Below are 27,956 nucleotides of genomic sequence, written 5' to 3'. Positions count from 1 at the left end.
ACAATCGAAGTTTTTAAACCGCTTCATTTGCATAGCATGACGTTTGATTGTTGATCCGTTTCACGCGCCTCGTCACCACCCCAATACCAACTTTAACGTGTCTCTGTCCCTCTCTCTTTGTCCCTTCCTCTTGGAGCTAGCCTACTCTCTAAGCGCGCTGCTCGCTCTCGTCTGCACCTTTCGCTCTCGAGACAACTTTCCCTTCCTTCCGTTTAAAAGAAGAAATTCGAAGATGCGAATAAAAAAAGAAAAAAAAAAAGATAGAAAGAAATACACTAGAGGTTTTGGAATATTGCAACGTTTCACCTGCCCCGGATCGAAACCGCGACGCTCGTGAGTGTTATGGGCGGAATGGAGAGAACCGACAGAGCAGGGACCGAAAGAAACCAAGGAAACGAGATGGAAGCTGATCTCGGTCCAAGAGAGATCAATGGACAACTTGCTCTGGAGCAGTTACGATTCGGGAGACTTGGACTCGTCCATCTCGTTTCGATGACTCCTGGCTGTGTTTCTCCCTTTGGCTAGGGACTTTTATGGTTATCTAGGGACTTCCTTATCCTTGTTCCCGAGGTCTGACTCTCTCCCTTCCCACAGTCGCATTATCCAAGGATTCTCACGAGCGTGTCGAGACATCCGGGCTGATACGATCTCGACCTTTCCACTAAAGCGAACGTAAACCTAAAGTAAAGATGAAAAAAAAAAAGAGACGAAGAAAACGGCCCTGGTGGTCGGAGTCAGATAAATGACTGACACGCTTCTCTACTAATGCGGGTAAAAGTAGTGACGTCAGCGTCAATAGGTGACGTTACCGACGGGTAACGTTACATTAAAATTCATTACAGCGACGATAATATATATAATATAACATATGACGATTAATAATAAAAGGAAGAGACGATCGTTTAAGAACGAGAGGAAGATGCCTAACGCGTCCTAAGAACAGAAAAGAAACGCCTTAAATAAGAAGCCGAGTACGACGGAAAGGAACAATCCGTCCCACGCGAGAAATGCAGCTCAAGTGTTTAAAAAAAAAATAAGGAAAGAAAAAGAAAAAAGAAAGAACTTTCTCCTCAACAGGAGAGTCCGTCTCCCCTCTCGCGCATTCTTCTGTCTTTTCAAATAGATATAAATTAGCGGTCTCAAGCCCAACACTCTTCATGCTCTGTCACCTCCGTGAACGTCCTCATAAAGCATGTACAATATACATATTCTCGAGAGAAAGAATTTGAGAAAAATAATATACCGAAACAGTTGAAAGACCTCAGGAAGATGAACCCCTTAGATCTTCAGGTTCTCGAAGTCGCCTAGGGAGCTGCTGATCCTGTTGAACACTGGCAGCCTGGACTCCGCGTTCGGCGACAGCGGTGACGGTGTCCTCGGTGAGAGATCATCGGAACCCAATGGACTGCACACGTTATTTGTCCGCGGGCTGGGGCTCTGTCTCGTCGCCAGGAGTCCAAAATCCTGGCCAAAACTGAACGGCGTGGTGGGTAGGCTCGTCACGGACGGTTGTTGGCTGCAGTCGTCGCTGAAGAAGCTGGCCATGGAATTGGTCGGTGACTGGCTGAGACTTGACGACGGTGAGATAGAATCTCCAGTGCTGCCCAGGGAGAATGTTGGGCTCAGATTCAGAGGCTTGGGCCTGGTGGCTCCAATAATCGAGCTGACGGTCGTGGATCCAGTCTGATGATGATGATGGTGGTGGTGATGATGATGGTGCTGGCTGGTCGTCAGACTCAACGAGTTCGTTCTGAGCAACGGTGGTGGGTTGTAGGTGTTGCTGGCGCTGCATAGACTCAGGGAGTTCGTCCTCATGAGGTTCGGGGTCGCCGCGGCTGCCGCTGCTGCTGCGACTTGTGGCGAGGCTGCTATCTGCTCGAGCAGAGCGACGCTGCTGCTGGTCTGATTGACGCTGGAGCCATTGCAGGCGTTTCCGCCAGCGGCCGCAGCCGCCGCCGCCGCGGCGCTCAACAGCGGGTTCAGGCCCATTATGTTCGGCTGCGTGGAGCCCAGTTGCGCGCTGACCTTCTGATTGTGGATTCGCGCCTCCTCGAAGTTGTGGATGAAGTGGCACCGCGGCCCGTACGGGCAGAAGCCGATCGTGTGGAAGGTGCGGCACAGCTCGGTCTTGTATTTTGGGTGGCGGGCGAGGTTGCGCAGCTCGCTGTAACCGTGAGCGAACTGACACTTGTCGCCGTATTTGCAGGTGCCGCTTTCCTCGAATGGCCGACACAGCTCGGTTTTATAGCGAGACGTGGGCTCGCTCGCGCTGCGGTCCAGCTTGCGGTGCTGCTCGATCAGCGAGGTCACCAGGGAGGTGTAGCTGCGTCGAAGGGGCGCGTGGCCGCCATTGTTGCCCGACGCGCCATTGCCCGAGGTGCTCGTCGCTGAGGTCGAGGTGGAATCCTTCGCCTTCGCGGAGGCTGCGTTCTGGAATTAAATTAGACGGGTTATTTCGGGCTGTTCTACTATCCGTCGTGTTACTGGGTGATGGAATGAAGGAACTTGCTGCAGGTTGAAGGAAGGAACCACTGTGATCCATGGTGTCTCAGGCAAACATTGCATTCTCACTTTTCTCTGCACATTCACTGTAGGTATCCGATAATTATGAAACTTTAGATTTCAGTTAAAAATCTAAAACAGTTGAATATTTTACTTATTTGGTATTGCATCAATTTAGATTACAGTAGTGGTTTAATTGTAAGTGGTTCAAGTATGGAACCCATTGTCTCTTTCTACATCAATAATTCTATAACGATTCGAATTACGCGCGCTTTCTCGCGTAATTCAGGCTACCTGTTGCGTGGACCTCATGCACGTCAACTAATCATATCATACAACTATGGCACAATATTTAAATCTTTACATATTTAAATCCTTAGTTTGCCCAATAGTTGCCATTTTCTGAAGTGAAGAAAATTATTTTCAAAAGCTTTGCACCTTAGTTCTTCAAATATACATTTCCTCTAAGGAACACCTATTTCACTGAAAACAATAGGTACGAGAAAGGCTGAATCATCACGCGAATTGCGTTTCGAAGAATCGAGCATGTACTCAGAGACGAACACCAGCAGCACGAATAATAATCAACCAAATATACCTAATCCACAGTTGGCGTCCTTCTAGCAAGACACGCAGCCTAAATAACGAAGATTTAGCCACTGTTCAAGATAAAGGTGTAATTGAAAGCAGATTACACTTGATCGCTGGTAAGACCGCCGTAATTCAACTAGACCTTCGAACAATAGGTCATTTACCCAAAAACGCAGGTCTCCGCAGATCCTATGATATTAGAGGTCTTATACAACTCCATAATGCGTGGATGTAAACCCTTGAGCAATGACGACGATTTATTTCTAATAAACTCTAATCAGAAGTACAGGAAACGTCTGCAGTTGCGCCGTTCGAGAGGATTCTCAATGATATGCGCAGGCAGCCACTTCTTATTACCTTCGTTTACCTACGTGATTCAAAGTGCGAAATTCTGCATTCATAATTCGCATCTAAACTGTCTACCAGTGACAAAAGTAGCACATTTACATTTTATTTCCTCTAAATCTCATGAATTTTAAACGATTTTCTGAAGTAACCATTGAATAAAAATCGACTAATAGAAACGCAAACAATGAATGCATTTCACAAATACTTCCGATCGATCTGTAACCTACATTTCGCAACGATCCATTGTTTATGACGATTACGCCACGATTGTATGGAAAGTTTCATCCTTAATTGTGTTTAAACAGACGAAGATTGGAAATCGATGATGCGTAGGTCAAAATTATCGCATTGTACGGTCAGGTATAAGGGGCAGAGACAAAGGGGCTGCGCTTCCAACGGTGAATGGAAAGGTGAAAAAATTCGTGGAAGAAACTGGCTACCTGAAGCCTAGGAATATACGTCGGAACAAACGTCCTTTCGAAACAATCTGATCGTGGGGAGCCTTGAACAGGTCAAGAAATCCGGGTAGACGAAGAAACCCGGGGATCAACCTTTCCAGATCGTAAAATTTTAACCATCTTGGGTGTTTTCGAAACCGATGTTCCCGAGAACCTTCGTCACTGTTGAGTGATATTTTGGGACGGTTGGGAAAGTGAATAATTATTGTAACTTTCAAAACTATTAAATAAGGGTACTGAAGTAGTAACTAGATTCTAGAGAAACTCGAAATTCGAGGAGAAATTGGTAAATATTCTTTGCTTATATAGAATACTAAAGAAATAACACTTATAAATTTAATAACAGATTGATAATTAATACATACTCTTTCTTAAGAACTCCAAACAAAACCTAGACAAATAATTGTGTAATCTGTTGGTAGATGTATGTTCGCAATATGGTTTCTTGCTATTCCATGCAACAGTAACTTCAAGATCTACTTCAATTACATGTCTCATTAGTATCAATCTCCTTCACGAGTATCCACCATTTCTTTTCATATCATGTAATCGTATCTATATCTATGTAATCGTATATCTATGTAATCGTAGCATAAAATCTGAAAAGGGTAGCGTGATTCATCCCGAACGATTGCTGAATCATCACTGAAATGTAGCAATTTTGCAACTCTTCGTTTCAAAATAAACGGGAGTAAAATTAACAGCAAATGTACGAGCAACGATCAAAGTCATGGTTCATAAAACTCTTGGAAGAATCGCGGTTAACATCGATAGTGAATCACCGACCTGCAATGTAGCTCCTTGTTTAGCAAGAACAAAGTCTGGAAATTGAGTTATAGATTTTACATGAAACTACAGTAAAAGGTACAATGAACTGTGAACCTTTTTATAAAGCTTTGATTAAACTGTATCGTGACATAAAGAAGTCCATTTCATCACATCTATCAAGACGATTAATATTTTTACTTCATCCACAGATTAAACGTCACATTCCACAGATATCCCCGATCGATCAACTCATCGATCTCGCCAGTAATCCCCGCTATCGATCACGAAATCTAAAACCAAAAATCATCGAACCCCTCGCTTCGATTCTCCTTTCAATCCATGAAACTCGACCGTAGTTTCACGCAGGCTTGGAAATTTCCGCGAGCAAGTGTTTCCCGCGCGCCACGCGCACTCGCTGCGTGCGCATACACACAGTAGTTCCCGCAATTAGCCTCAGAGCCTAGGTATTAATGCAAAAAAATCACACACAGAACTACCGCAGCTAGTGTTGGTTATCCCACAGTTATCGACGTGCAACGGCTGTTTATCTCCCTACTATGAACATGAACGTGCATATACATTTGCCTGTTGCCATAGTCCTTATCAGGCAAACCTTCCCCAAGTACTGTTGAGAGCTCAGAAGTTGACAGTGGATCTGATTGGCTTCTCAGGAAAATACATAGAGATGGCACACACGCGTTTCCCTCATTGCCCGAATTGGTCACATCTATTACTACTACTTGCAACAAACCAAGCATTCCTCTTGCCCCTGTGCTGTCTCACTGACAACTTCTAAGCTCCTAGCAGTAGATGCAATCAAATGCAAGCGGGACGTTTCTATTTTACCTTTTCCCCTGACTTGTTTTGCCACGCACTTTTCCAACGACCGATAGTCTTATCAACCAGACGATAGAAATTATCCACGGGAATCTGGAGTGAAAAGCGCTGGAGAGAAAGTTACGGAGAGACAAGCCAGCAACTGCTGGCGAACGTAACGCGATTCGGTGAAATGACGCTCGTGGAGCGCGAAGTCGTCCACGGGAACTTGGATTCAGCGAAAGTCACGTTTGGGGAACGATAATTAAGTTAACGACGAGGGGAATTGAATAGTTAAACGATATGACCCAAATCGTGGTGGTTAGCTTATAGGACTTGATGAGTGGACACGGTTGGTGCATTCGTGTCGCTCCGAGATGGAGGTAACAAAGACTTCTTGAGGCATTTAAATTTGTATCTTTAAGGCCTTCAAAACCTTATAACGTGGGATATTCATATCATGTGCTTATAAACCACGAAATAAACCCACAAGGATTCCAGTAAATTCTGACAGAAAACACTCATTTTCCCTGGAAGCCTGTCGACTCGAATTTCTGGAAGCACCTATAGCACCCAAAGATGTTTCTTTGAATTCTCATATGCAATCCTTCGAGGTGTAAAAGAAATCAATCTTTGCGTCACGCTGACCACAGAATGCGGGACGCACAAAGCGGTTACACACGTCGACGAGGAAAAAAATGAGCAGCGAGGCATTAGCAGCGAGAAAAGAATAAATTACGATGAGAAATTTCCTTCGAATCCCGAGGTCGTCGACGCCTCTCACTGGAAGCAGCGCGGTCGCTGGTGTTTTCACTGTCGATGATTCACCGAACTTCACCAGGCTTGCAACAGAGAGCAAGCTGTTCTCGAAACGTCGTGCACCGTGCGTGCTCGCCTCTATAAGATCACGTTTATCGTCGCCACACATGAGCAGACCATTCTGAGGACCATGGTTCGCCGAGATTTCCTCGAAACTCGGTGAAAATAAGCGAAGTCTCCTTCTCGTTCGTCCGATTCAGCAACAGCTGAGAATGGATGAGTTAACTACCAAGCGATCTGACTGACAGCTTCATCTGGCCGATAGGTTGGTTGTGATGTGGTTCACGTTACTGTGACTGCTGATAGTGCCTATGGCTTAATGATTAATTGAGATGTTTACTAGGAAAGTGGACCAATTCCGTTTTCGAAAAAATTGTATTCTATTCTATTTAATTAGAGACTTCAAACAGTTTTATATCTTTAACATTTAATAATAGTAATGGAATCAGTGGTTGAAGTGAAACATTACATACTGTGCGCTTGCAAGGTTCCATCTTGAAGGAAAACGGAGCTGCCACGCAAATCCGATTCTGCCGTAACATTGTCAGGCGACACACGCAGTTTCCAAAAATAATACGATGTCAAGGGACCTGCTGAGTCCGCGTGCATCAGCTTAAATATGCGACACACTGGTTTTATCTGCGTAAAAACGTTCCACGATCCACACAGATGGAAAAATTCTGCCAGGCACTGCCAGATAAGGCGGAAGGATTGATAAACAGCACAATATAGTCGCTATTATCATTCATCTGTGTAACTCTTTTTTTATCTACATACTGAAGTTCACGTTTTGCATCAAAGGACGCGGAAAACATATTTTCAAAAAACGCAAAGTTATACTTGGTCACGGTGTACTAAAGAAAGAAATGCAAATATTTTGAATATTATTATTATTATTTCAGAAAATCTGAAAGATGAAAGAAATGAAAATATTGTGTGAGATGATTTTGATACGTTTTAACAGCATTGTTAAATAACATCGGAAAACATGGTCCAATGTTCGGTTTGTCCATGTCATACGATAATTTCGAGTTACTAGAAGCTTGAGAGATTAAGGATATCAACGATAGATACTTTCGATAATTCCATTTCACGAAATGTAAATGAATGAGCAGCGAGCATCGTCATTTAAAATAATGGGACATTGCGCAATGTGCTGTGTCACGCATAAATATGTGCATGAATTATAGTCGATAGATGACGTAGAGTAATTACCCTCACGTACTTAAACATTCCACCTCCCCATGACATCAGAAACCGTTGCGTCAGAAAAGAACGCAATCTGCTACGATACATAAAATACATATTGCAATTAGCTCAACGTTTAATCTCGAAAACGTTCTATTTCTGTCATTCAGTTTGAAGACTACACTTGACTAAATACATTGCGAAGTTAAGACAATATGTACAGTATCAGACATGATTTTTCATTAGATTCCAGGCAATGATCGTTCAACAGGTTGCATGATGACAAATAAAAGTCAAGAGAAAATTATTTTTTACATGGACCAAAGAATACAAAATTAACTTGGGTTTAGCTACATTTCAATTTGTAGAAATTTTTTCCTGTTGAAGAATAAACGATGAATGCTCCAGTCCTTGCGAAATAGTAGTATTACTCAAACACTGTTAATTGTAATTTTTTGTGAAATATTACAATCTCATATGAATGTCTAGGTAAACATTACCCTCGTTCAGCCAGAGTAGTTTCATCGCTCGTTCGTTCTATTAGACGGGCAGAAGAGAGCCTAGCGAGACCATGGATCTAGAAGGTCAAAGGTGAAAGTGAATAGCGAGAGGAAAAAGACCTGGTACGAAGTCAAGAACGAAGAGGCAGCACGGCGCCAGTTGAATGGAAACTGGCGCTTCACGCACTGATTCTTACATAACCGAGGCATTGCCTGGACTCTTAACTATCCTAATTACTCGGCTGTCCAACGTGGAAGCGAATTAACGATGGCAGCGAGCTTCCCCGATCAGTCGTCTTTTACTCGCCCCCAGGCGAAGCTAAGAAAGACTCCGATTCTGTCCATTAATGTTCGATAATGGTAGACCTCATGAATCGATGAGTGGTCATTTCGTGTGATTACATTCTCCCCAGTATTTAATTAACTTCTTAGTCGTTATACGAATATGAAAGTAAATTTAAGAACACTGGTAAGTATAGAGCATTCATTGAAGACGATTTTATGGGAATTTCGTGAAATCAATTTCTGGAATTAAATATCCAGTATAAAATATCAATGTTAATTGAAAGGATGTTGTTGACAATCCCCTGACGTGTTCAGACCACGATTGTCATAAAAGATTCTCACAATGAATTTATCTCTGTCGAGATTTGCACACGAATCATAAGGTTCAAGTTAAGCTACTGTCAAGCATAAATAGCACGTGATCTCTTAGTTAACCTCAATGCTTGAATTTGCAATAGAGTACTTTTCGTAACGGCAAACTGCTCGGAATTGACCTGTGCAATGGACTTAACAGACGTAATGCCCGATGTTCTACAATTGCTCGCACATTATGTACGATGATATCGTGACATCACAAATATCACGTGGAACAGAAAACGGAATTGGGGCAGGACTGTCAGGAATGGAGTGCTTTTCAAATATTCAAATATTCAAATATTTAAAATTTTAAATATTCAAAATTTCAAAATTTCAAATATTCAAATTTTCAAATATTCAAATATTTTTACTAATAAGTAAACAAATATCACATAAAAGTCTAGAAAACTACTCATCCAAGTTCTCAGTACATACCACTTCTCCAATATAGTCCACAATTTTCAAATAAAAAAAAGCAATACAAAAAATACACTTTCTACTTCCAAAGCCAGAGTTCAACTCAAAACTCTCTCTTCAGCAATTCTCCTTTTCCGCTCCAAAAATTTCCAGACAGCTACCGTCTCCATACTGAACTCAAACAATAGTAGTAACGACCGAATAACTATCGTCACTCGCTCGACTCCTTCTTCAGCCCAGATCCATCTGTGGCCTAAGAGGACCCTTTGTTCCCTACGAGGGACAGTTAAAGCGTTAGCAAAGCGATTCTGTTGAAACGAGGAGGAATGCGGGGATATTCAACAAGTTGCGTGGGTCCTGGCATAGGATCGTGAGATCGATTGCAGGAACCGCGCTCGGGCAGCGCGTTCAAACAGCATTTTCAAGGCACGGCTTCGCTGGACTGACAAAAGAAGCAGGCAGCTCGCGCGCAGAGCCGAAGAACGTTTCGCTTTCCGGTGCAGAAGAGCGTGTCGCCCCTTTCGAGACTCGGCGCGCTGGTTTTTCCCTTTGCCGACGTGACCACCGTGCGTGTGTGCACGGTGTACGCGAGTGATTGTAAAACGCGATGACTAAGAACAGAGTATGATTCAGTCTGATAGCGGGCAGAAAACATGGCGACGCGACCGCGCAAAAACCGGATCCGAACTTTCTGAGTCGATTCCACACGCGCTCGCCTCCCTTTCTTTCCTTCCTGGAGGCCCAATGACACTTTTTGCGCAGACGCCGTGAACTCCAGCCGATCGTTGGAGCCGATCGGATCGATCGGGGCAATTTCTAGGGGCGAAGAGGGCTGGAGTGAAAGATGACGAAATGAATGAGGAAGAAAGTATTTCGTGAACTCGTGGTGGGTTTCAAGTAGGCGAGGAGTTAGTGGTTATATAAAGTTATGAGAGTGATTAGAAATTCTATTGTGTTAATTTTATTCACTGGGCGCTTGCGCGGTTGCCACGAGTCAACCTTCTACGTTTCACTGCCGGTAGAAAGTTGTTTTCACGACCCACGTGGTACTGCGTGGCTCTACTAAACGTATTGTTTGGAACATTTCCTTCCGGTTCCCTCTGGGAGCTCTGTGTTTGCGTGCGTGCACAGTCTGAGTACTGAACATCTTTCGGGGTTCAAATTTATTGCGCTGGAATATTCCCTTAATGTTAACTGATAATTGGAGTTTCTAGAAATTTCTAGTTGGAGTCTAGTAGAAACTTATAGTTCACAACGTTTGGTAATCTTAAAAAATAAGGAAACCTCGAAATACTCCGGTATAAAATATCGAACTATTATTTATTTCACTCAGTAATGGAGTTATCATTTTCCTGAGCCCCGTTTTCCAACTTATTACCATATTCACAAATTTCATCTTTATGATTCATAAACTCGTCGGTAGAATCGTGGTAAGCCGCTACGAATTTATCGAGCGACCTAATAAAACACTGACTTCCTAACACCAGAACTTTTACGATCGAACGACACGTAGGATATGATTAATGGATCTATGATCAGCATGAACATCTTAATCCCTGAATACGTGAATACCTGACCCGATCAGATAAAATTCGTTCCATTCATCAGGCACCTATAAGCGAGAGATTCCAGATTCGATTCGGATAAAAATATCCTGCGCACAAGCCCGAAATATTCGGGTAGCTGAACACCCCTAAACGCTAATAAGATCTAATCGCCGAGCACGCTTCGTTGAGCAAGAATGAATCAAGCGAGAAATTGAACGTGCACCGAAACAGGAAAAAGACGTAACGCAACGATTTGTTAGGTAAAAGCAAGATTTCGAGCATGTCAATGGCAGTGATTTAATTCGAGTGCATATGTTGCATCGTTAGGAACCATATACATAATTCATGCAATTTGGACGTGTGAATAGAGTACTTCTTTTTGGAGTAGGATCAGAGAATGGTCAGAATTTATTTTCTGTAATAATACCTATATCTCTTCAAAGAAAAGGATTATATACCCTACTCTTAATTTACAGTGACCACAGATATACACACACTCTAAGAACTCAGCAATACCAACTCCAATGTATCACTATATGCTGTGCTATCGCAAGCAGCGATGATACACGCACCTCTGGCTCGTTTTACCATCCACGTACGGAAGAAAAAGAACGAGGTCGTACGTCATTGAAATAGGCCAGAACCGTTGCACCGTTCCATGCAGCCGAGGAAATAAAAAGGGACAAAAAGCATGGCAGTCTTAGCTGGCTGAAAAATGATATTCTTTTTGATCGCCGAGGAAACTGTTCTACACATTATTCATTGTCTATCGAGGGCAAGTCACGGTTCAGTCGTTTGCTTGTTGCGTACAGGCACGATTTACGTCGGCTACATGCGAGCTGGGGCTTAAAACCGCTCGGGAAACACGTTTAGCCCACGATCAATGTACCATTCTTGCCCGTGGCGATAATTCATCGGAAGACAATGAAAAAAGCTCGCCTGTCGCAACGAGCGCGTAACGCGTGCCTTGGGACCCCGAGTGGAAGAACGAGATGGGAATTAGTACCGAAAATAACATGTTAATTAAAGAGACAATACGAACAGTGGTACATGGTTGCAGTGGTATAGACTGTGCGAAAGTATCTTAATTAGAGATTAATTTATATTTGATTCGAATTGATTCGCTTGAATACTTGGAAAATTGCTATTGAAATAGAATGAAATAATTTTAGCTTTGTTATAATTGTAGAGAGCAATGTATAAATAGAAAGAATTAGGTAAAAAGTAAAGGAAGTTTTAATAAGAACAAGTTAACTTTTTATTCAAGAATTCAATAATGTTTTGTCTATGTTAGTCATAATCTACACGCTTGAGATAAATATAGTACATATATTAATGTGGTAGAAAGAGATTAATATAAGAAACATGTATCATTGAGGAAACTAAAACCGGCCATTAATTACAAAATTATCGTTATTATTACAGGTTTTATGACGTACGAAAAAAAGGTTTGATATAGCATCCGAGGCATTTAGCGAAAGTGCTGAATCAAAAAGCGAATCACGCGATATTTGCTGATAGACCAAAAGTTTGCCTGGTAATTAGAGGACAGGAAACTTATTAATGGTGACTTTTGCTGTAATTAACTAACAGTCGACGGTTCTCCAGAGGGTCAAAGGTCAATTTACTCGTCGCTTTTTCTATGTAACCTAGTTTGCATTCTGCCCCGCGTAAACGTGAGATTTCATTGCTTACGAAATGGTTTCACGGGCTTGTGGAATCGCAAATTGTGCGTCTGCAGACGCTTCGACTAAATTAAAAGAGATTTTAAATTTTCAAATTTTTAAATATTCAAATATCTGCCGTCCCAAATTTTCAAATTCAAATTTTTAAATGTGTAATTTTCGTTTTCTGAGAATTCTGTTTTTGGTTCAATTTCAAGATTTTAATTCCTACAACTGAATCACCTGTTTTCTTAGGAAAGAGTTTTTCAAGCAGACTGAAGAAGAAGGTAACCAGAGTATCTCTGCCATGAAATAGAAAATGTTCAATGGACAAAATCTCGATAAGAGGCGTTATCTGTACGGCTGGCAGTGATAAAAATCAGGCGACTTTTCGAATCACCTGATTCCCACAAACTTCCTATACGCTAGAGATAACTCAGCTGTTGTAAACAGTACACAAATGACCGCATTTAATTACCGCCAGTAGCAGACTACAACCGCAGAAGCATTAATTCGCCTGAACGGCACTGGTCACTGGATACGAACCAATCACACCTTAAATAAAACACTTCCGATCGAAAGTCAGGCCTTGAGAATAAACATCTCCATAAAATAGCGCGCGACTCTTAAAACTTGTTTACAACATGTTCGTGTTTTACGAAGTACTTTTACAGCAGTTCACGTTACAACCGTAACATCGTTAAATTAACAACCACCTCGGCCGAGTCCAGCGAACGTAACAAATTCATCGGAATCTTATCAACAAATCCACAGCGTCTGTTTATTAAGAGAGGATACATTCCTCCAATTATCGCTGCTTTTGCAATAAAAGTCGCCGATGAAACAGCCGCGTTGCAGTCGCGTTCATGCATCATTTACTACTTATTTATCACTCCGCGCAAATACCATCCGGACGTGCTATTGCACGCCTTGTCAATGTCGAAACGAACTTCTCCTTTTTCCCTCGGGAGGAGGAGGAGAGAAAAAAGAATTCCCTCGGCAGAAGGTGAACGATTATCGGAATTCGCAGCGGGAAAGCAATAAAACGATGAATCGTCTTTCCCCATTAGATCTTAGGCGACACAGAGGCTGATGTATACACAATTCCCGCGGTGTTCGTTTAATGCCGACCATCAGAAATTTCATTCCATAAAGAGGAGGGAAGCTGACGCGGAGCCTAATCGGCATTCTAATGTTTCCTCTGCTTTACGTTCCCGCTAATCGCGTACGCGATAGTAACCCTGTGCTCCGCCATTGCATTTATATCTCCCCCTACTCTTCATCCGTTCTTCAGCTATAACGAACGTAATTTCGTGTAATGGTCTCGCATTGTGCAAACAACTTATGCAACATAAAGAAACAATCGAGAACTCGTGTTGCATGTTAGTTTGAATGGAAATCGTGGAGCGATGCGCGGTTAGTGGTAACAATGTAATGTGGGGCAGGTTGTGCGATGATATTGTGGTATAGGAAAGGGAAGTCAGCTTTGGATGAGAGAGATTATTCAGATGTTAAATTAGTTTTAGAAAAATAACCATTGGAATGTTTTTCTTGTGGAGTTTCTTCATTTTTTAATGATCGTGTAAAGGAATTATGTAGACACCATTTTCCTCTGCTTAGACATAGTTAAAAGCTAGCTTCAGAGTTTCTGTTGTTCACAGCAAGTACCTCGGGCATTATTTGTCGGCGACACTTGATCAAACAGAGCGATATTTGTCCACGTTTGTTATCGGGAATTACATTTGTTGTTGAGATGATACTACTGCGTATGAAAGAAAAATGTCGAGTCACTCTGATTTTAAATGCAAATGAAATTTGTACAGTTTGAACAATGTTGCGCGTTTCACTTGCGAGCTCCAATTTGCGTCAATAATTGATGTTAAATAAATTTAATCGTTGAAACGAAATGTCATATCATTCCTTCGTCCAGTCTGAAAAAGTATGTAATTGTGATCCCTTTTAAGTGTAACTAGAACGAGTTGTCCATGGAAAAACTGTATCGTCTGATAGAGCACGTAATTCCTATTCTCGTCACGCTTCGAACACATTTTATAAACAAACGAGAGTACGAGAGAAAAAGCTCTTTACTTTCCCATGGAGCTTGAGCACAGCATGACGAATGATAACAGGGGACATGTAAGAGGAGGCTCGACACTTCGAAGCAAGTTTTTTGCGCGTAATTGAAAATTCAATGAGCTGAAAGTTCAAGTATGTATATTATCTCCGCGATACATTAGTAACGATAAAAAAAACTGAAGTGAATAATGGAAGGAATTACGTATCCACAGTTGCTCCGACACATTTTTCCGCTAATCGTAATATTCGCTTCTTTTATGATTTGTGACTCACTGTAAGTGACTGGGTTTCTTGGAAGTCATATACTTTTATATTTAATTACTCGACAAGTTCATATAGCTACTTTACGTGAAAGTAAGCATTTACATAAATTGTTGAAGCGTTAAAACAGTGTTATCTTTGATTGACCTTCGAATATCCTATATAGTTTAGTAAAATTCCAAATGTAATGTGACCTGAAAGTACGACCTTTAACTTGAAAAACCTAAACCTCAGATATAAACGCAAAACAATATTAACGATTATTTTACTAGCTCAAGCAAAAAATAGAAGACTGAAACAAACATTTCTTTACTCAACAAACATATTTTCGATCTTATTCTCTCTAACTAACATACACTGTTCTACTTTGCAGGTTCTGAATACTCGACACGAATGGACCACCTGGAAGAACGATAAAATCCTCCACCCACCTGTCTGAAACACTTATCACCTTCCAATTGAAACCTAAATATCGACTAATTCAAGAAAAATGAGGATCAAGCCAAAAAAAAGTATCAACACTTCTATTACTCCTATCTCGACCCCTCTTTCTGAGTCACCCGATACAAGCCCATTTCTCCCAATAACACCAGAACCGTTATCCTCTATTCTGCAATTTATTTATCCCAATTATCCCCCAACACGGGCCCGCCCAGTTTCATCTAGAAAGCGGCAGTCCAGGTCGCACGACCTCTGGCCAGAGCGAACGCGTGCGAGCGATAACGAAGAACCGCAAGCCGAGCGTCGGCTATTTTCGCGCGTGAATTCGTTTCACGGCGAAATGAAAATACCGTCAACGGGTGTAAGTTTAGAGGCAACGGCAAAACACAGTGGGGTATAAATAAACGGTGGGGGATACGTTGAACTTTGCACGCGAGCGAGGAACGTGCTCGCTCGCACGCGTGCGCGCTCGCCGCGGTTTCTACATAGAACAAAGAGCAAGTTACCGTGGTTGGCACACGAAAATACAGAGTTATAAGCGAGCAGGAGAGCCGAGGCGGTCATAAAACACATAGTGTGCAGCACGAGTGATTCAGGCGTCGGTGCACGAGCACGAAGACTCTCTCTTCGCGCATAAAGAAGCTGGGGACGGCGCGTTTGCGTCGAAAGAGCAAGTGTGCTCGCCGCCGCGCAGGCGCGCCAACGTCGCGGGAGCAGAACGAAACTGAGGACGAGGAGGAGGGCCCCCTCTTGGCTGTTTTTACCTCCAGCAGAGGCCTTTTTACTTTCCTCCCGTTTCGTCGGTCTTCGCTGACCCCTACCCCCGCGCACACGCTTCTGTTTATCGGCTAACGAGAACGGGAGGCGATGCGTTGAGATCATCTGATGGAGTACGGCTATTATTTTCCATCGAGTCCATCGAGATACGCATGATAATGCGGTTATCTGATCGCGTGCTATTTGGGAAAACAATGCCTTGACTTTTAGCACTATCTTAGATAGGGGTTCGTGATGGCGATATATATGGCGCTGGTACTTGTGTGTTAATGTGTTATTGATAAGAATTGAATGTTTATCGCGAAAGAGAGAGGGCTTTTATTTTTCAGAATCGAAGGAGTCTACTAATTTTTTAGTAGTCTTCGCGAAATTTCTACATAGTAGCAAAGTACCGAGAATAAATTGAAAAGAAAAAAGGGGAGAAAACTTAGCTTCGTTTCTTTGGATATCAATACTCTCAATTCTGAAGAATTGGAGCATTTCAAGAGTAAAATAAATCCTTTAAGAAGTTTCCAGAACACATGCCGAACTTCTTTCCCTACCGTCTTGGAGCAGTTTCCCACCCGCGTTTGTCTTTTCCATGAAAAACAAGGCAGGAAGACTGGGGGAAGGAAAAAGCGACCGAAACGAGAGAAGAAAAAGGCGAGGAAACGAGAAGAAAGAAAACGTGTAGGGGCAGCATGGAAACAGCTCCTACCCTTTTTATTCAGCCACGTGTAGAGAATGCGTGGCTTTTTCTCACAAACACGAACGAGAGGCGCACATGTGGTTTCTTTACCCAGATGGATTTTCTTGGATCTGCGTAGCAGGCCTTTTTAAACGCGCTCAAGTGGCCATACGTTCTACGAACTGGAAGTTTTTTGGACGAACAAAAAGCTGAGCTCGGTCGGGTAACGTGTTTACGATGCAGTACTCGAAAAATAAGGGAAGACTGTTTATACAGATTTATCCCTTAATAAGAATAGATTCTCTATTACAAATTATCAATTATGCTTCATTCTTTCAACAAAACAAATTATAAATTAATCTTCAATTAAAATTAAGTCGTCGTACATATTTCTGAAGAGTGTATTGGTACAGAAATTAAAGAGAACTGAAAATTGTTGTGAATGGCTTTAAAAACATCGTGAATATAATTTATGCAAGAATCACACGTCGTCGAAATTCTTTCTACAAACGCTGGCAGTAAGATTCGCGCATTGTAAGCAGTTTCAATTATTTCCCAAGGTTCTTGCCTTGACATGACGTATAGGATGTTATTCAAACGTATGCACTGCGATTGCAAAAAAATTAATGACAATTGGCTTCCGGTGGCAATGGTGTTACCAAGCGAGACGAGCTTTGAAGATATCCTACAGTATTGAATAGAACCTGCATAACAATAGACATCTGCAACCGCTCTTTGCAATTTTCAGAGACATTTTGAAAATTCAAAATATTTCGTTCAGGCGCCAATCATAACTGACAACAACAGTCATTTGAAAGATTAGGTTCCAGAAAAATAATTTCAGCTACCAAGTTCCTTTGCATAATAAAAATAAAATGTTTGGATACTTCAACCGATTAACCTGTTTCATTTGAGAAAGCTAATGCAGGAACGATAATGGCAGAGCAATTTTCAGGAGTCAGTGACTTCTCTTGCAAAATGGAGTTTCGATATGAATTATTTTTATGGGAATCCATGGGTACTTTATATGCGTAAGCGTATCTCCGTAATGATTAGCGAGAAAGGGGAATCGCGGCCAAAAACAGCCACGCAATGCGGCGGCTTGCGTGCGGAATATCTTATCGATAGCTCGTTAACAACGTTGCATATCCTCGCTGCCCATTTTCGTCGAACCTACCCCCGCTTAATGAATTCCATAACAGGGATAGCCGTCTATCTCTCTATTGTATCATAAACGCAATAATTGTAGATCTACGGGAAACACCGACCAGGTTTGGTCAGTGAAACCTAGCAGCATCTGAAATATCTTGTATTCGAGGTAAAATTGTGTCAAGCTTATTTTAGACTATCCTTTACAAAATAGTAACTGTTTTAAACTAACTCGTTGGGTATAATTCATCACTGGAGTACGAGGAATTGAAAAACTAAATTGGTATTACTTTGCATAAATACTTCCTTCTGAAAGTCTAAAACTACAATTTCCAGCAGTTATTTTTTATGCTTCCAGCTGAATCTTATCTTTAGAATCGTTTTGTAACTATTATAAAAAAGGATCAAGGGTTGGAACGAAATGAGTTCATGGCTATTAGAACTTCTCCAATAATTTCCTATCCCTTACACTGTACTCCTATATAATCATATCGTAGTGGTACAACAAGCAAATTATCGCGAAAGCAACAAACAAAAGACGTGGTTAACTGGATAATCACAATAACTATAACGAGATGAAACTACTTGAGCAACGATCAGCCTATAGAAAGATGAATTGCGCCGGAAGCCTGCAACATTGTAAGAAAGAAGCTTCGCTTAATGTAACTAACGAGTTCAGCCGACCAGAAACCACTGCCACCGTTGCACGCCGCAATTCGCGAAAGTCCGGAAACATGCACAGCCAGAGGCACTGACAATAAATACCGATCGTGTGGGGACAGTATTTATGGACTGATTTTAATACTGACACTGACCACACGATTTTGTGATTCATAAGAAGAGTAGATAATTTAAGCGTAAAAAAATAAGTACAATATTTTTTACAAGCTCGTTTGTTCCACTTGCGGTTTCCATAAAGCGGAAATGAGTTATCATTACAGAAATTGGTATAGAAAAAAATGTGTCTTCGATTTTGTGCAAGTTTGTGCTTTATAGTGATTTGTGAGCTGGTATCGAGTTAATACTGAACACTTCTGTTCTGAAAGGAAAGACACACAAGTATCTACTGAATTCTATATATTATACTATTGATATAGAACTAACTTATTGGCTCTACTGAAATTCATTACACTAGTATATAAAATAAAAAATTCTTAAAAATACCACATATATCCTCCACTCACGTCTTTTCTCTTCGATCTGTTTTGCTTTCACGCGACGTCCTCCAAGGTGCTCATTGGCCAACTTTCGCCTCTCCATTTTCGTTTTCCTTTTTTTCTCCTTTTTCAAATCGCAGTTATCCCCGCCGATTTTCCTTTCGTCGTTAACGATCGATTAACCGTCCCGGCGGAAAAAATAACAAGTTGTTAACGGCGAGTTCGTTATGCTGGTCACGCGACGAGGCACAACAGAATATCTCATTCGAAATGGCCACCCGATACACGCGGAATACTTATGCGCTCGCGCACGCTAATCACTATTCCTCTACCTTTCTCAACAAGCTTCGTGTTCCGAGTATAATGTTTTAGTAATGCAACGCCTGCACGCTCGACCGAGACACGCCTTTCCTCCAGTCTCGCTTTGATCGCTCCAAGAACACACTTTTCCCTCGGCTTCGTGTTCAATTATTGAGGATCCACCGCAAAAAGCGGTTTTCCTGTGACTCCAGCGACACTAACCTTCCGCACACGCGACCTTCCGCGACGACGCACTGTGGTCGCTCGGTCACTCTTGGTTTTATGAATTTTTTATGAACCTATGAGTGTCCTGATACGTTTGAGAAAAAGTTCGTAGAAAGTTACAAAAAGGATCAATTATTCTTTAAGCTCGAGGAAATTTTTACCCCACTTTTCTTTTTAGTATCTTTGTTGTATAGATAACTGGTAGAAAGAGAAGCAATTTTGCGTCGATATAGAAGACAGACTTTGCACTGTATAGATATAAAGATTTCTCGATTAGTGAAACTCAATCGAGTCCAGAGTATCCATAATCGAGGGTAAGTAGCGATTTTTTTCACGCCTGAGTGACTTTCTCGGTCGAACCGCTCAGCGACACAACAGTGAATCGACAACGAATGGGACAGGGAAATTGTCTGAGGGATAGTCTGTTAATGTTTAGAATCCGCCACTGGCAAATTTTGACGATAAAAAAATCTGCATTTAAATCTTATTATGAAGAAAAGACGTACATATGAAGGATATTAGTTGTGTGGACGTACACTTTCAGGAAATTAGTCAAAAAATGAAAAAACTGAATCGCGTGAATCTAAATTACAAATCTGAACTACTCTCTCTTCCTGCGCAGAACACATTCATATACGAATACACCATGAAATTTCCTAAACAGGAAAGCACAAACCTTGTCGCATAAATGAAAGAAGCAAACCAAAATAAAATATCCCCCCTTCCCTCTTCACGACCTCAATATCACATCCTCCCCTCTTCCCAAAAATATGTTTACCATCAACCCACAACCCCTCCAATCCAATAACACAAATCCACCCTGACGTACTATGTCAATATCTCCAAAAAAATCCATCAACCGCCTCCGACTTCCTGCATCGTCTCCAATTGTACCCTCTCCGCCTCCTAAGCGCCACAGAAACTTGGCCTGGATCTTTTCGTGGCTGGACAACGAGGAAAGTCGAGTGTTTTTAATTGGAAAGGTGGACCGTCGGGTAAATCAAGCGTGAAAGTGAAATCGAGAGGCGCCACAGCGAGAACTCTTGAGGAGGAGGGGGGGTGAGTGGCGTGAGGGGGCGTCGACGAGCGGAGGTGGAAGTGGAGGAGACGAGGCCAAGAAAATATTCCCTGGCACTCTCGCTTTTTCACGTGCGAGACAGCCTTTAGGCTCGCTTGGAAACAGAAACGAGCTCGACGGTGTAACCGTTCGCTAGCATGGTGTAACCTGTGTAACAGAAACTGCTCGCGGAAAGCAAGGTGCCACACGCTGCCACGCTCTGCCTCCCCCCCCTTCGCTCTCCTTCTCACCCCTCTGGCCATCGACCAAACGCTTTTGTGTATCCAGTTTCTTTTCAGCAATATGGGAACGCGCACTTTTCGAGCCCAGTCGAACGGTTTTTGCGAGAAGAACCGCAAAAGGGAGAGGCTCGGCTTGATAATGGAACCAAATAGTACTCCATCTGCCTCGGGAACGTCCAACGACCATCTTCAACCGCGAGTACGCTTCGAACCTCTCAACCGGTTCCCCGTATACATTATGCACAAGTTTGTTGCCTTCGACGCGCGCTGATTTGTATTGTGGTAACTTTTTGTGACGTAAGATGGAAATATCGCGTCCGTTTCTTATTAAGAGTCGTCTTTTTGCATCGAAAGATTGAGCTAGGGGATTTTCCAGAAAATATAATAGACACATACGTTGGAGAAATTGTTTAGGCGTCAAATGGAGGGCAGAAGTTAAAAAAAAATTGGATACGGAAACCTGTCGAGATTGAGCAATAAGAAGAAAATGAAGACAAAGAGAAATGTGAGATTCATGAACAGATTTCCAGTCGCATGGTCATAATACGTATGTTTTTTCCTCGAAGGAATAAAAAGGGGTTCAAGGAAACCATAGTCTTCGGTCTCCTCACGCGATCAGTTTCTTTTCAGAAATATGGGAACATAGCTCCAAGAAGGAAAGGAGATTTCTGAAGACCCCAAAGTGTAATCGGTGAATCCGTTCTGATAAACGAGCAAAAAAAGATAGGCACACCTGGTAAATAGATGTCTAAGAAGCCAATCAGTGTAAGCCTGTAGGGTACGGGAACAGTAGCGTGAAATTTCAAGTGTTCGAGTGGACGAGTTACCAGAGCTGGGCCTTTGTCCAAAGAAGTACGTTACGTTCGCAATACCTGGCCAGCAAAAAGGTTCAACCCACTAATAAAACCAGCAATAACAGGAATATGGAACATTTCATGTGTGTACTGTTAACTCGAGCAAAAAGCCCTGTGCACACTTTTAATAACCACTTTTATGACCACCTTTAATATTGAATTTTAAATAAATCGAAATTCTCAGAATACCAACATTAGATATTGGAGCGAATAATATCAGCTTTTAACAAGTATTTACAGGTATAAAGTGATAATAGCTGCGTGTCGACTTCAAAATGCAATTTCTTCGATATTACATAGGCTTTAACCTACATAAAGCCATATTTCATGAATATTTAATACAGTTCATTCTCGCGCAGCGTACCCTACAGCAAGTGTCCTGGGCATCTTTACCCGAAGAACGGTCATGCAACGAGCAGTACAAAGCCCCCATATACCCTATTCGCATCCGGGCCCTTTTGTCCAGCGAGTTTCTTTTCACGAATATGAAAAATTCTTTCAGCAACGTCCCACCACCGTGAAGGAGCACTCAACCGATTGCTCGCGTCCCCTCGTTCTTACGGTTAGTGTTACAGTTCGGTTAATTCGAACATTTCACCTTCCCGGAGCAACCGGTTCAACCTGGCTCGCCTAATTATTGATTCTGGTCGGTTAGAAGAGGCTAGGTAGACCCGATTCCCTAAACGTGACACACAAATTCTGAACGTTTTTAGAAATCCCTTGACACCCTTTATATGGAAAGATCTATTGGACTCTGATGGCTATTCTCAACGTCCCACTGTCGATTCCGCTGCAAGACCTCGAGGAAACTTGAAAGTCAGACTACTTTTAGACAACTTTCAATGAAAATAGTTTCTACCGCTTCTTACGCTGTCCGTATCGGTTGCAAATACAGTTCTGAGTTAGAAGTACAAGTTTTTCACAACTGTTCTGTTATATGTTCTTTGTTCGAATTCCTTGAAAACACGATAGTCTCTATGTTTCCACTTTTTGTTAGATCTGCTTTAATGGAAGACTACGTAGTCTTCATAGTCGATAACGAGGTAAAAGAGATGAGATAAGAAGTGGACAAATGCACAGGCTCGTCCAGTGCATAAAATCGTTTAGCAGATGAAAAAAGAAAACGAGTTTCTACGTCCGATAAATCACGGACAACAGTCTATTCTTCTGGAAACTTAACAAGCAATTCCATTCTGTTCCCCGCCGTGGAATATTCAAATGCTCACAAATTATTGCGCGTGTTTTCTCAAACAGTCAACGTCCACTTGTATATAAAGTTGGAAATTGAAACCTCGCTGCACCGAAACGTTTAGCATCGACAGACTCGAATGCCTATGCCCACAGCTGAGTGTGAAGTATGCAAAGCAGCAGAGAGGAATTCCGCTGGCAAGTTCGCTCGAAAAAGGGAGCAGGGTGCATGAACAACGACGCAAGGCCCTTCCTGTCTGCCAGCCCTTTTTGTGCCGGCAATTTCTTTCAGAAATATGGGAAATTCGGCCTGTCATAAAAGGGACAATAAACGGGTCGATGGTATTGTTGCACTAGCTGGCTACTGCACAGAGAAACTGGCAAGAGGAAATTTCAATCTTCCCGTATATCAAGCTGCAGTAATCTTTTGTTTATGGGTAGGATGTACGATAAATGTCTGTGAAAAATTTTGTTGTTAGCGGTAAACTGGAGATACGAGAAAACTGTAATTGAAGGTAAAAGGATTAGTGAAATTGCGTTTCAGTTTAATTAATTTTTTCATACACCTGCAACGTTCCATTGATAATAAAATTCTGTATGAGTATTATTAGTGACGTATACTGCTCTTAGACAAAAACTTGAAGCAGGTTGGAGCACGCAAGGTTGGACCTCCCCTCGTGAACACAAAGAACGCTCCTTCTTTCTTCCTCCAATTTTTCCCCCCTTATTTCCTCGTGTCTCCAGTTTCCCACTGCGCTGTCCCTCTTCCTCTCGTGCCCATTTTTCCAGTCTTTTCCACTTGTCTCCGCTATCCTTCCTCCCTCTGACCCTTCGAATTCACTTCATCTCGCTCCTTCTCTCAACTCTCTACGCCTATCCCTTTCTCGCTATTGTACATTCTCCCCTTCCCATCTCGACGCCCACTCTCTCTCTCGGTCTTTCCCCCAGCCGACTCTCTCTGACTATCGTAAATCCGAAGCAACAGGTTCCTACGCTGCTTGCGGCTTGCATTTACCGAGCCGCTTTTTGTTACCGATGGTGTGTGTTGGACACGCTGCTCGCTCAGGGCGAGGTTTCCACATTTAGAAAAATCCAGACCAAACGATTCTACCATGAGAGACCTGGTGCTTTGACGTGCCTTCATCGAAGACGATGAAGACTTTTTCTACTGTAGGTCTTTGTTATCAATTCCACACTCTGTTGTGCGATTTTCAACTTTGTACGTTGCTCTTTGAAGGAACTACAGAAGTAACTGTGCAAAAATGGAGGATTCTTTCTTAACTAAATAAAATTGCTTTTTCTACTAAACAGAAGAAAAGCTTGCATCTTTGACTGTAAGCTGAATCTCTAGGAAGAAAACGCTAACACTAAAATGTGTACACAGACATAACACAATTCTACTTAATAAAACTGGATTAACTTCCGCTTTCAAGCTACGCAAAGCTACGTTGTATCTCGCTTTCTACTCCAGGGAAACAGTTCAAAAGAGGAAAGGATGGAACAGCACCCTCTGGCAGGCGATCGAACGATGGATTATCTACGATCCGACGTCGGTCCAAATTTCGAGTGGCACCTTAGATGGTCATCGGCCACGAAAGTCGAAAGCCTTTCTCTATCGAACGAGTTTCGAAATCGCCGAGGAGAAATTGCCGAGGAAAGTTACGAGCTGGAGTGTAGCTCTGAAAAGGCAAAAGGGGGGAGTGAAAAAAAAGCCACGATAAAACTTTAACGCCGTACATTTGCCGGATGTGGCCTGTAAACAATGACGCCCGAAAGGCCGCGTGTGTCCTCGGCGTTCATTTCGTCGCCACGACGCCATAATTTCGTCCGACCTTCTGAGACACGTTTCTCATTTACAACTAGGGTTGGAGAAGCTGGGGATACGTGTCGAATGTTTCTGATTCGAGCACAACGATGGGAGTAATAAAAATAACCTGCTTATATTACCATTTTTGCCATTAAGTGAAATTATAATTCTAGAGGGATTCTAGGGAAATCTGAGTATACAGTACAGAATCTACAGTATTTTTTCGTTGTAAACTCACTGTGCAATACAGTCTTTTCTCTTGAACCAGAACTCTCGTCTTTGATGAGACGAGTCAAGTCACTGGGTCAATGTTTTGATCATGGAGATGTCTTCTGTACTGTATAAACTCATCTGTACCAATACCTTGCCTTATAATTTCAATAATTTAGCTCTTGTGCCCGAGGAACAATCGTAAGATGAAGGGTTAAGCTCGTGAAAACTTATTCCACGCTGATCTTCGACAAATCGTGACCGAGGTACGCTCTCTTCGACGACGCTCGCCACGGAGGACTGTTGGCTACGAATAAATGAATGAAGACTCGATTCACAGAGGAAACAATTTATAGAATGATCGAGGTGTATTTTTACCCGCGAACACACGCCCACGTGTTCCTCGTTTTTCACTCGATACACCGACTGTGATTCAGCTCTGCCTACTTCAACACGAATTCCTGATTACGTCCACGTGAGTTAACATCGCACGTTGAATAATATAAAATAACGTAACGGGTAATATGGAGTGGATCGAAGAAGACTTATCAAGTCAATGTTACAAGCATGTAATACATTATACAAAGAAGTGAAGATTCATATTTCAAGCAGGAATATGTAATACAAGTTTCTATGCTTTCGTCGAATCGGGGTAACGTAAACAAAGGAAGTGGTTGGCTATACGCGAAATTATCATCCAGTTTTCTCGTAGCTCACGACAAAAGCATTTGTATTCAAATTAGAAAATATCACAGGGTATGATACAATTTTATTCCAACGTTGCTCCGGAGAAATCTGCAGGTTACGAAATGAAGGAAGAACGATTCCGCTTGCGTTAGACCGCGGAATATGAGCACAGATCAACGAATGTATGCGAGGCACGATTTACGAAAACTAGTTGAAGACACAGAAATGGAACATCGCGACACTACCTTCTTGAAGTTTAGTGGAAGCCTTTGTCTCTAAGATTGGTCAATCTAACAGTAACTTCTTATATGGTACAAAAGATGAAGATCAGACTAAGAATGAAAGAAGATACTGAAGGGAAATTATTTAAATTCAAAAGGTATAAAGATGTAATATTTGGACATCGTTTTCGTAAAAAATGTGTAAAATAGAAGTACCACAAATAACTGTATTTCTCAAAAAAATTCAAATTCAAAGACGTAACTCTATGAAAATTCCTAAAACATCATCTAAGGTTCAAAGTCCTTTTCTAAACGTCAGTCTGAGCGTTTAAAATTAACTACCATTAACGAAGTCCCATCGCCAATTTCCACTTCAGCTTTCCCGACAGCCATGAAATTTGCCTCGTAAGGAGGAAAGCGCGATGCCCGACGCCGATAAAAGCTGAAACGCAAATTCCCGCGCGAGGGGATCGAGCGATCGAAGATTTCGAAGAGAGCGAGCGCGAACGACGCACAACGGAAAAACACGAAAACAAGTCTAGCGCGAGTTCAACTCGAGAGCAAACAGGTCATCGCAAGTTCGAGTAAATTACAGACAACGCCAGAGGGCAATAACAATATGTCGCTTCTCCTTTCAGACAGACGCCAACAACTGACAATCGATCCAGTATTCGCGAAATTAAGCACGACTACACAGATAGATTATAATAATGTACACTTTGTATACTTCGAAGAGTGGATTGAATTCACAGTCGACAGGATTTGTCAAAATCCCGCGATTATAGAATAGAAGCACAACAATAAGCATGACCTCTGACGCGTCCCAAAGAAACATGGTTCGAATTTGTTTTCATTTCGACTCGACGCCATGTGGCTAACTTTCACTCCTGCTCGCCTTGAAACGAATATTAGTAGCAGGAATATGGAACTTATTTATGATCGACAGATAACACGAGATTGGACTTTTAGATCTTTTCAGAAAATTATGAGCCGTGATTTTGAGGATATTTTGAAGTATCCAGTGGATATATCTTGGGATATGAGAATACATAGTGTTGAATTTAGGAGTGAAATCAGTGGTTACACTGGTATTTCAATATTTCTAGTCAATTATTTGTCAATAATTTGAAATAAGTGTATTCTAATTCAATCTATGACAGATTAATAGGAAAACGAGAACTGTTATGAACCTACGAAAGAACTTAGGTTTCACTAAAATTACGTTGTTTACATAGAACTCTACTTTTTAATATTTTGTAACAAACTTATTTAGAGATATGTACGACAGAATTTCCCCTAATATACATCTCAAAATTTCCGCAAGAATCCTTTCCAAAGATTCTAATTCAAAGAGATTTCCTTCGACCCACGACAATTGTCTCACAAACTAAGCACAATCCTAGTAAATTACCGCGCCAAACAGTGCTACCACATAACGTAAACAAATGCCTCCCAATCCCGATCCCGAAAGAGAGCAAAGTCCCAATCTCCCGAATGTTCCCTTCATCGTTTATCAAGCTTTAAAACTCCGCTACATATTCATAACAAACGTAGCATTTAGTAGCCGATTTTCGAAGCACGCTACCAGCCTCGCGATTTCTTAACCGCCAGAGTCGCGCTCCGCTACCGAACCTAACCACAAATCTACAGCAGATTTCAGCCCGTTCCATTCCATATTTGTCCAGCAGGGCAATAGACCGTGGCAGCCAGGACGGAATACGTACGAACGAACCAACACCGTTGCACAAATGTTTGCGCCACGGTACCAGCGAGTACCAGCGAGTACTACACAACCGTCACACGACAGAATTCAACGCGATCCACGTTACCGAGTTTCTACGCCACGTGCTGGGGGACCAGCCATCTTTAACCAGCGAGAGCCACAACGCTTATCACCACAACGGACATTTCTCGATCCTTCGACCACAGGCACATTTACCCGCGATAAACGCAATCTCCCGATTGAAAACGATCGTTAAAGATAAGAGACGGTACGATAGGTTAAAAACTCGCATGTCACCCATCACCTGACGCACAGACACACACTCGCCGAACTTCGTTTCAATTTCGCCGCGGTCCAGAGTCCCTCTGATCGGCAACGTTACGTACAATACATTCGAAGGATAAATAAGACACGAGGGCACGTTAAAGATCGTTTCTAAAACTCACCTTGAAGAGATGCTCGCTACACTCGAACATGGGGGTGCTCATGACGGCAGTCGACATGGTCCTTCCGGTTTCCGCGCAAGAGTCACTGGAGCTAGCTGAGATCTCGTCGCGGCCCGGCTAACCTTCTTCTTCTCTGAGGGGTGCGCGCGGCGCTGCACGGACAGCCAATGACGAGGAGGATTACAACCGCGGTGGTACAAACTTTTCG

The 27,956-nt window shown here is 42.2% G+C and overlaps 1 protein-coding gene across 1 annotated transcript; it reads right to left on the bottom strand.

The window, feature by feature from the left end:
• Positions 1-1,278: 1,278 nt before the first annotated feature.
• On the bottom strand, positions 1,279-27,956 carry Tis11 (Tis11 zinc finger protein). The gene is made up of 2 exons (XM_076385427.1): positions 27,749-27,956; positions 1,279-2,430 (listed from the first exon to the last, which is right to left on the bottom strand). The coding sequence occupies exons 1-2, from the start codon at positions 27,803-27,805 to the stop codon at positions 1,279-1,281; spliced, it is 1,209 nt and encodes a 402-aa protein (XP_076241542.1). The 5' UTR covers positions 27,806-27,956.

Source organism: Calliopsis andreniformis, chromosome 9, assembly GCF_051401765.1.
Source record: "Calliopsis andreniformis isolate RMS-2024a chromosome 9, iyCalAndr_principal, whole genome shotgun sequence".
Taxonomy (NCBI): domain Eukaryota; kingdom Metazoa; phylum Arthropoda; class Insecta; order Hymenoptera; family Andrenidae; genus Calliopsis; species Calliopsis andreniformis.
The sequence above is the reverse complement of the archived record's forward strand: the minus strand, read 5'-3'. Positions and strand labels throughout refer to the sequence as shown.

Coding starts and splice junctions, on each gene's coding strand:
- Tis11 (XM_076385427.1), bottom strand. CDS start 27,805: ATGTCGACTGCCGTCATGAGCACCCCCATGTTCGAGTGTAGCGAGCAT. Junction 2,431..27,748: donor GTAGCGAGCATCTCTTCAAG/GTGAGTTTTAGA, acceptor ATTTAATTCCAG/AACGCAGCCTCCGCGAAGGC.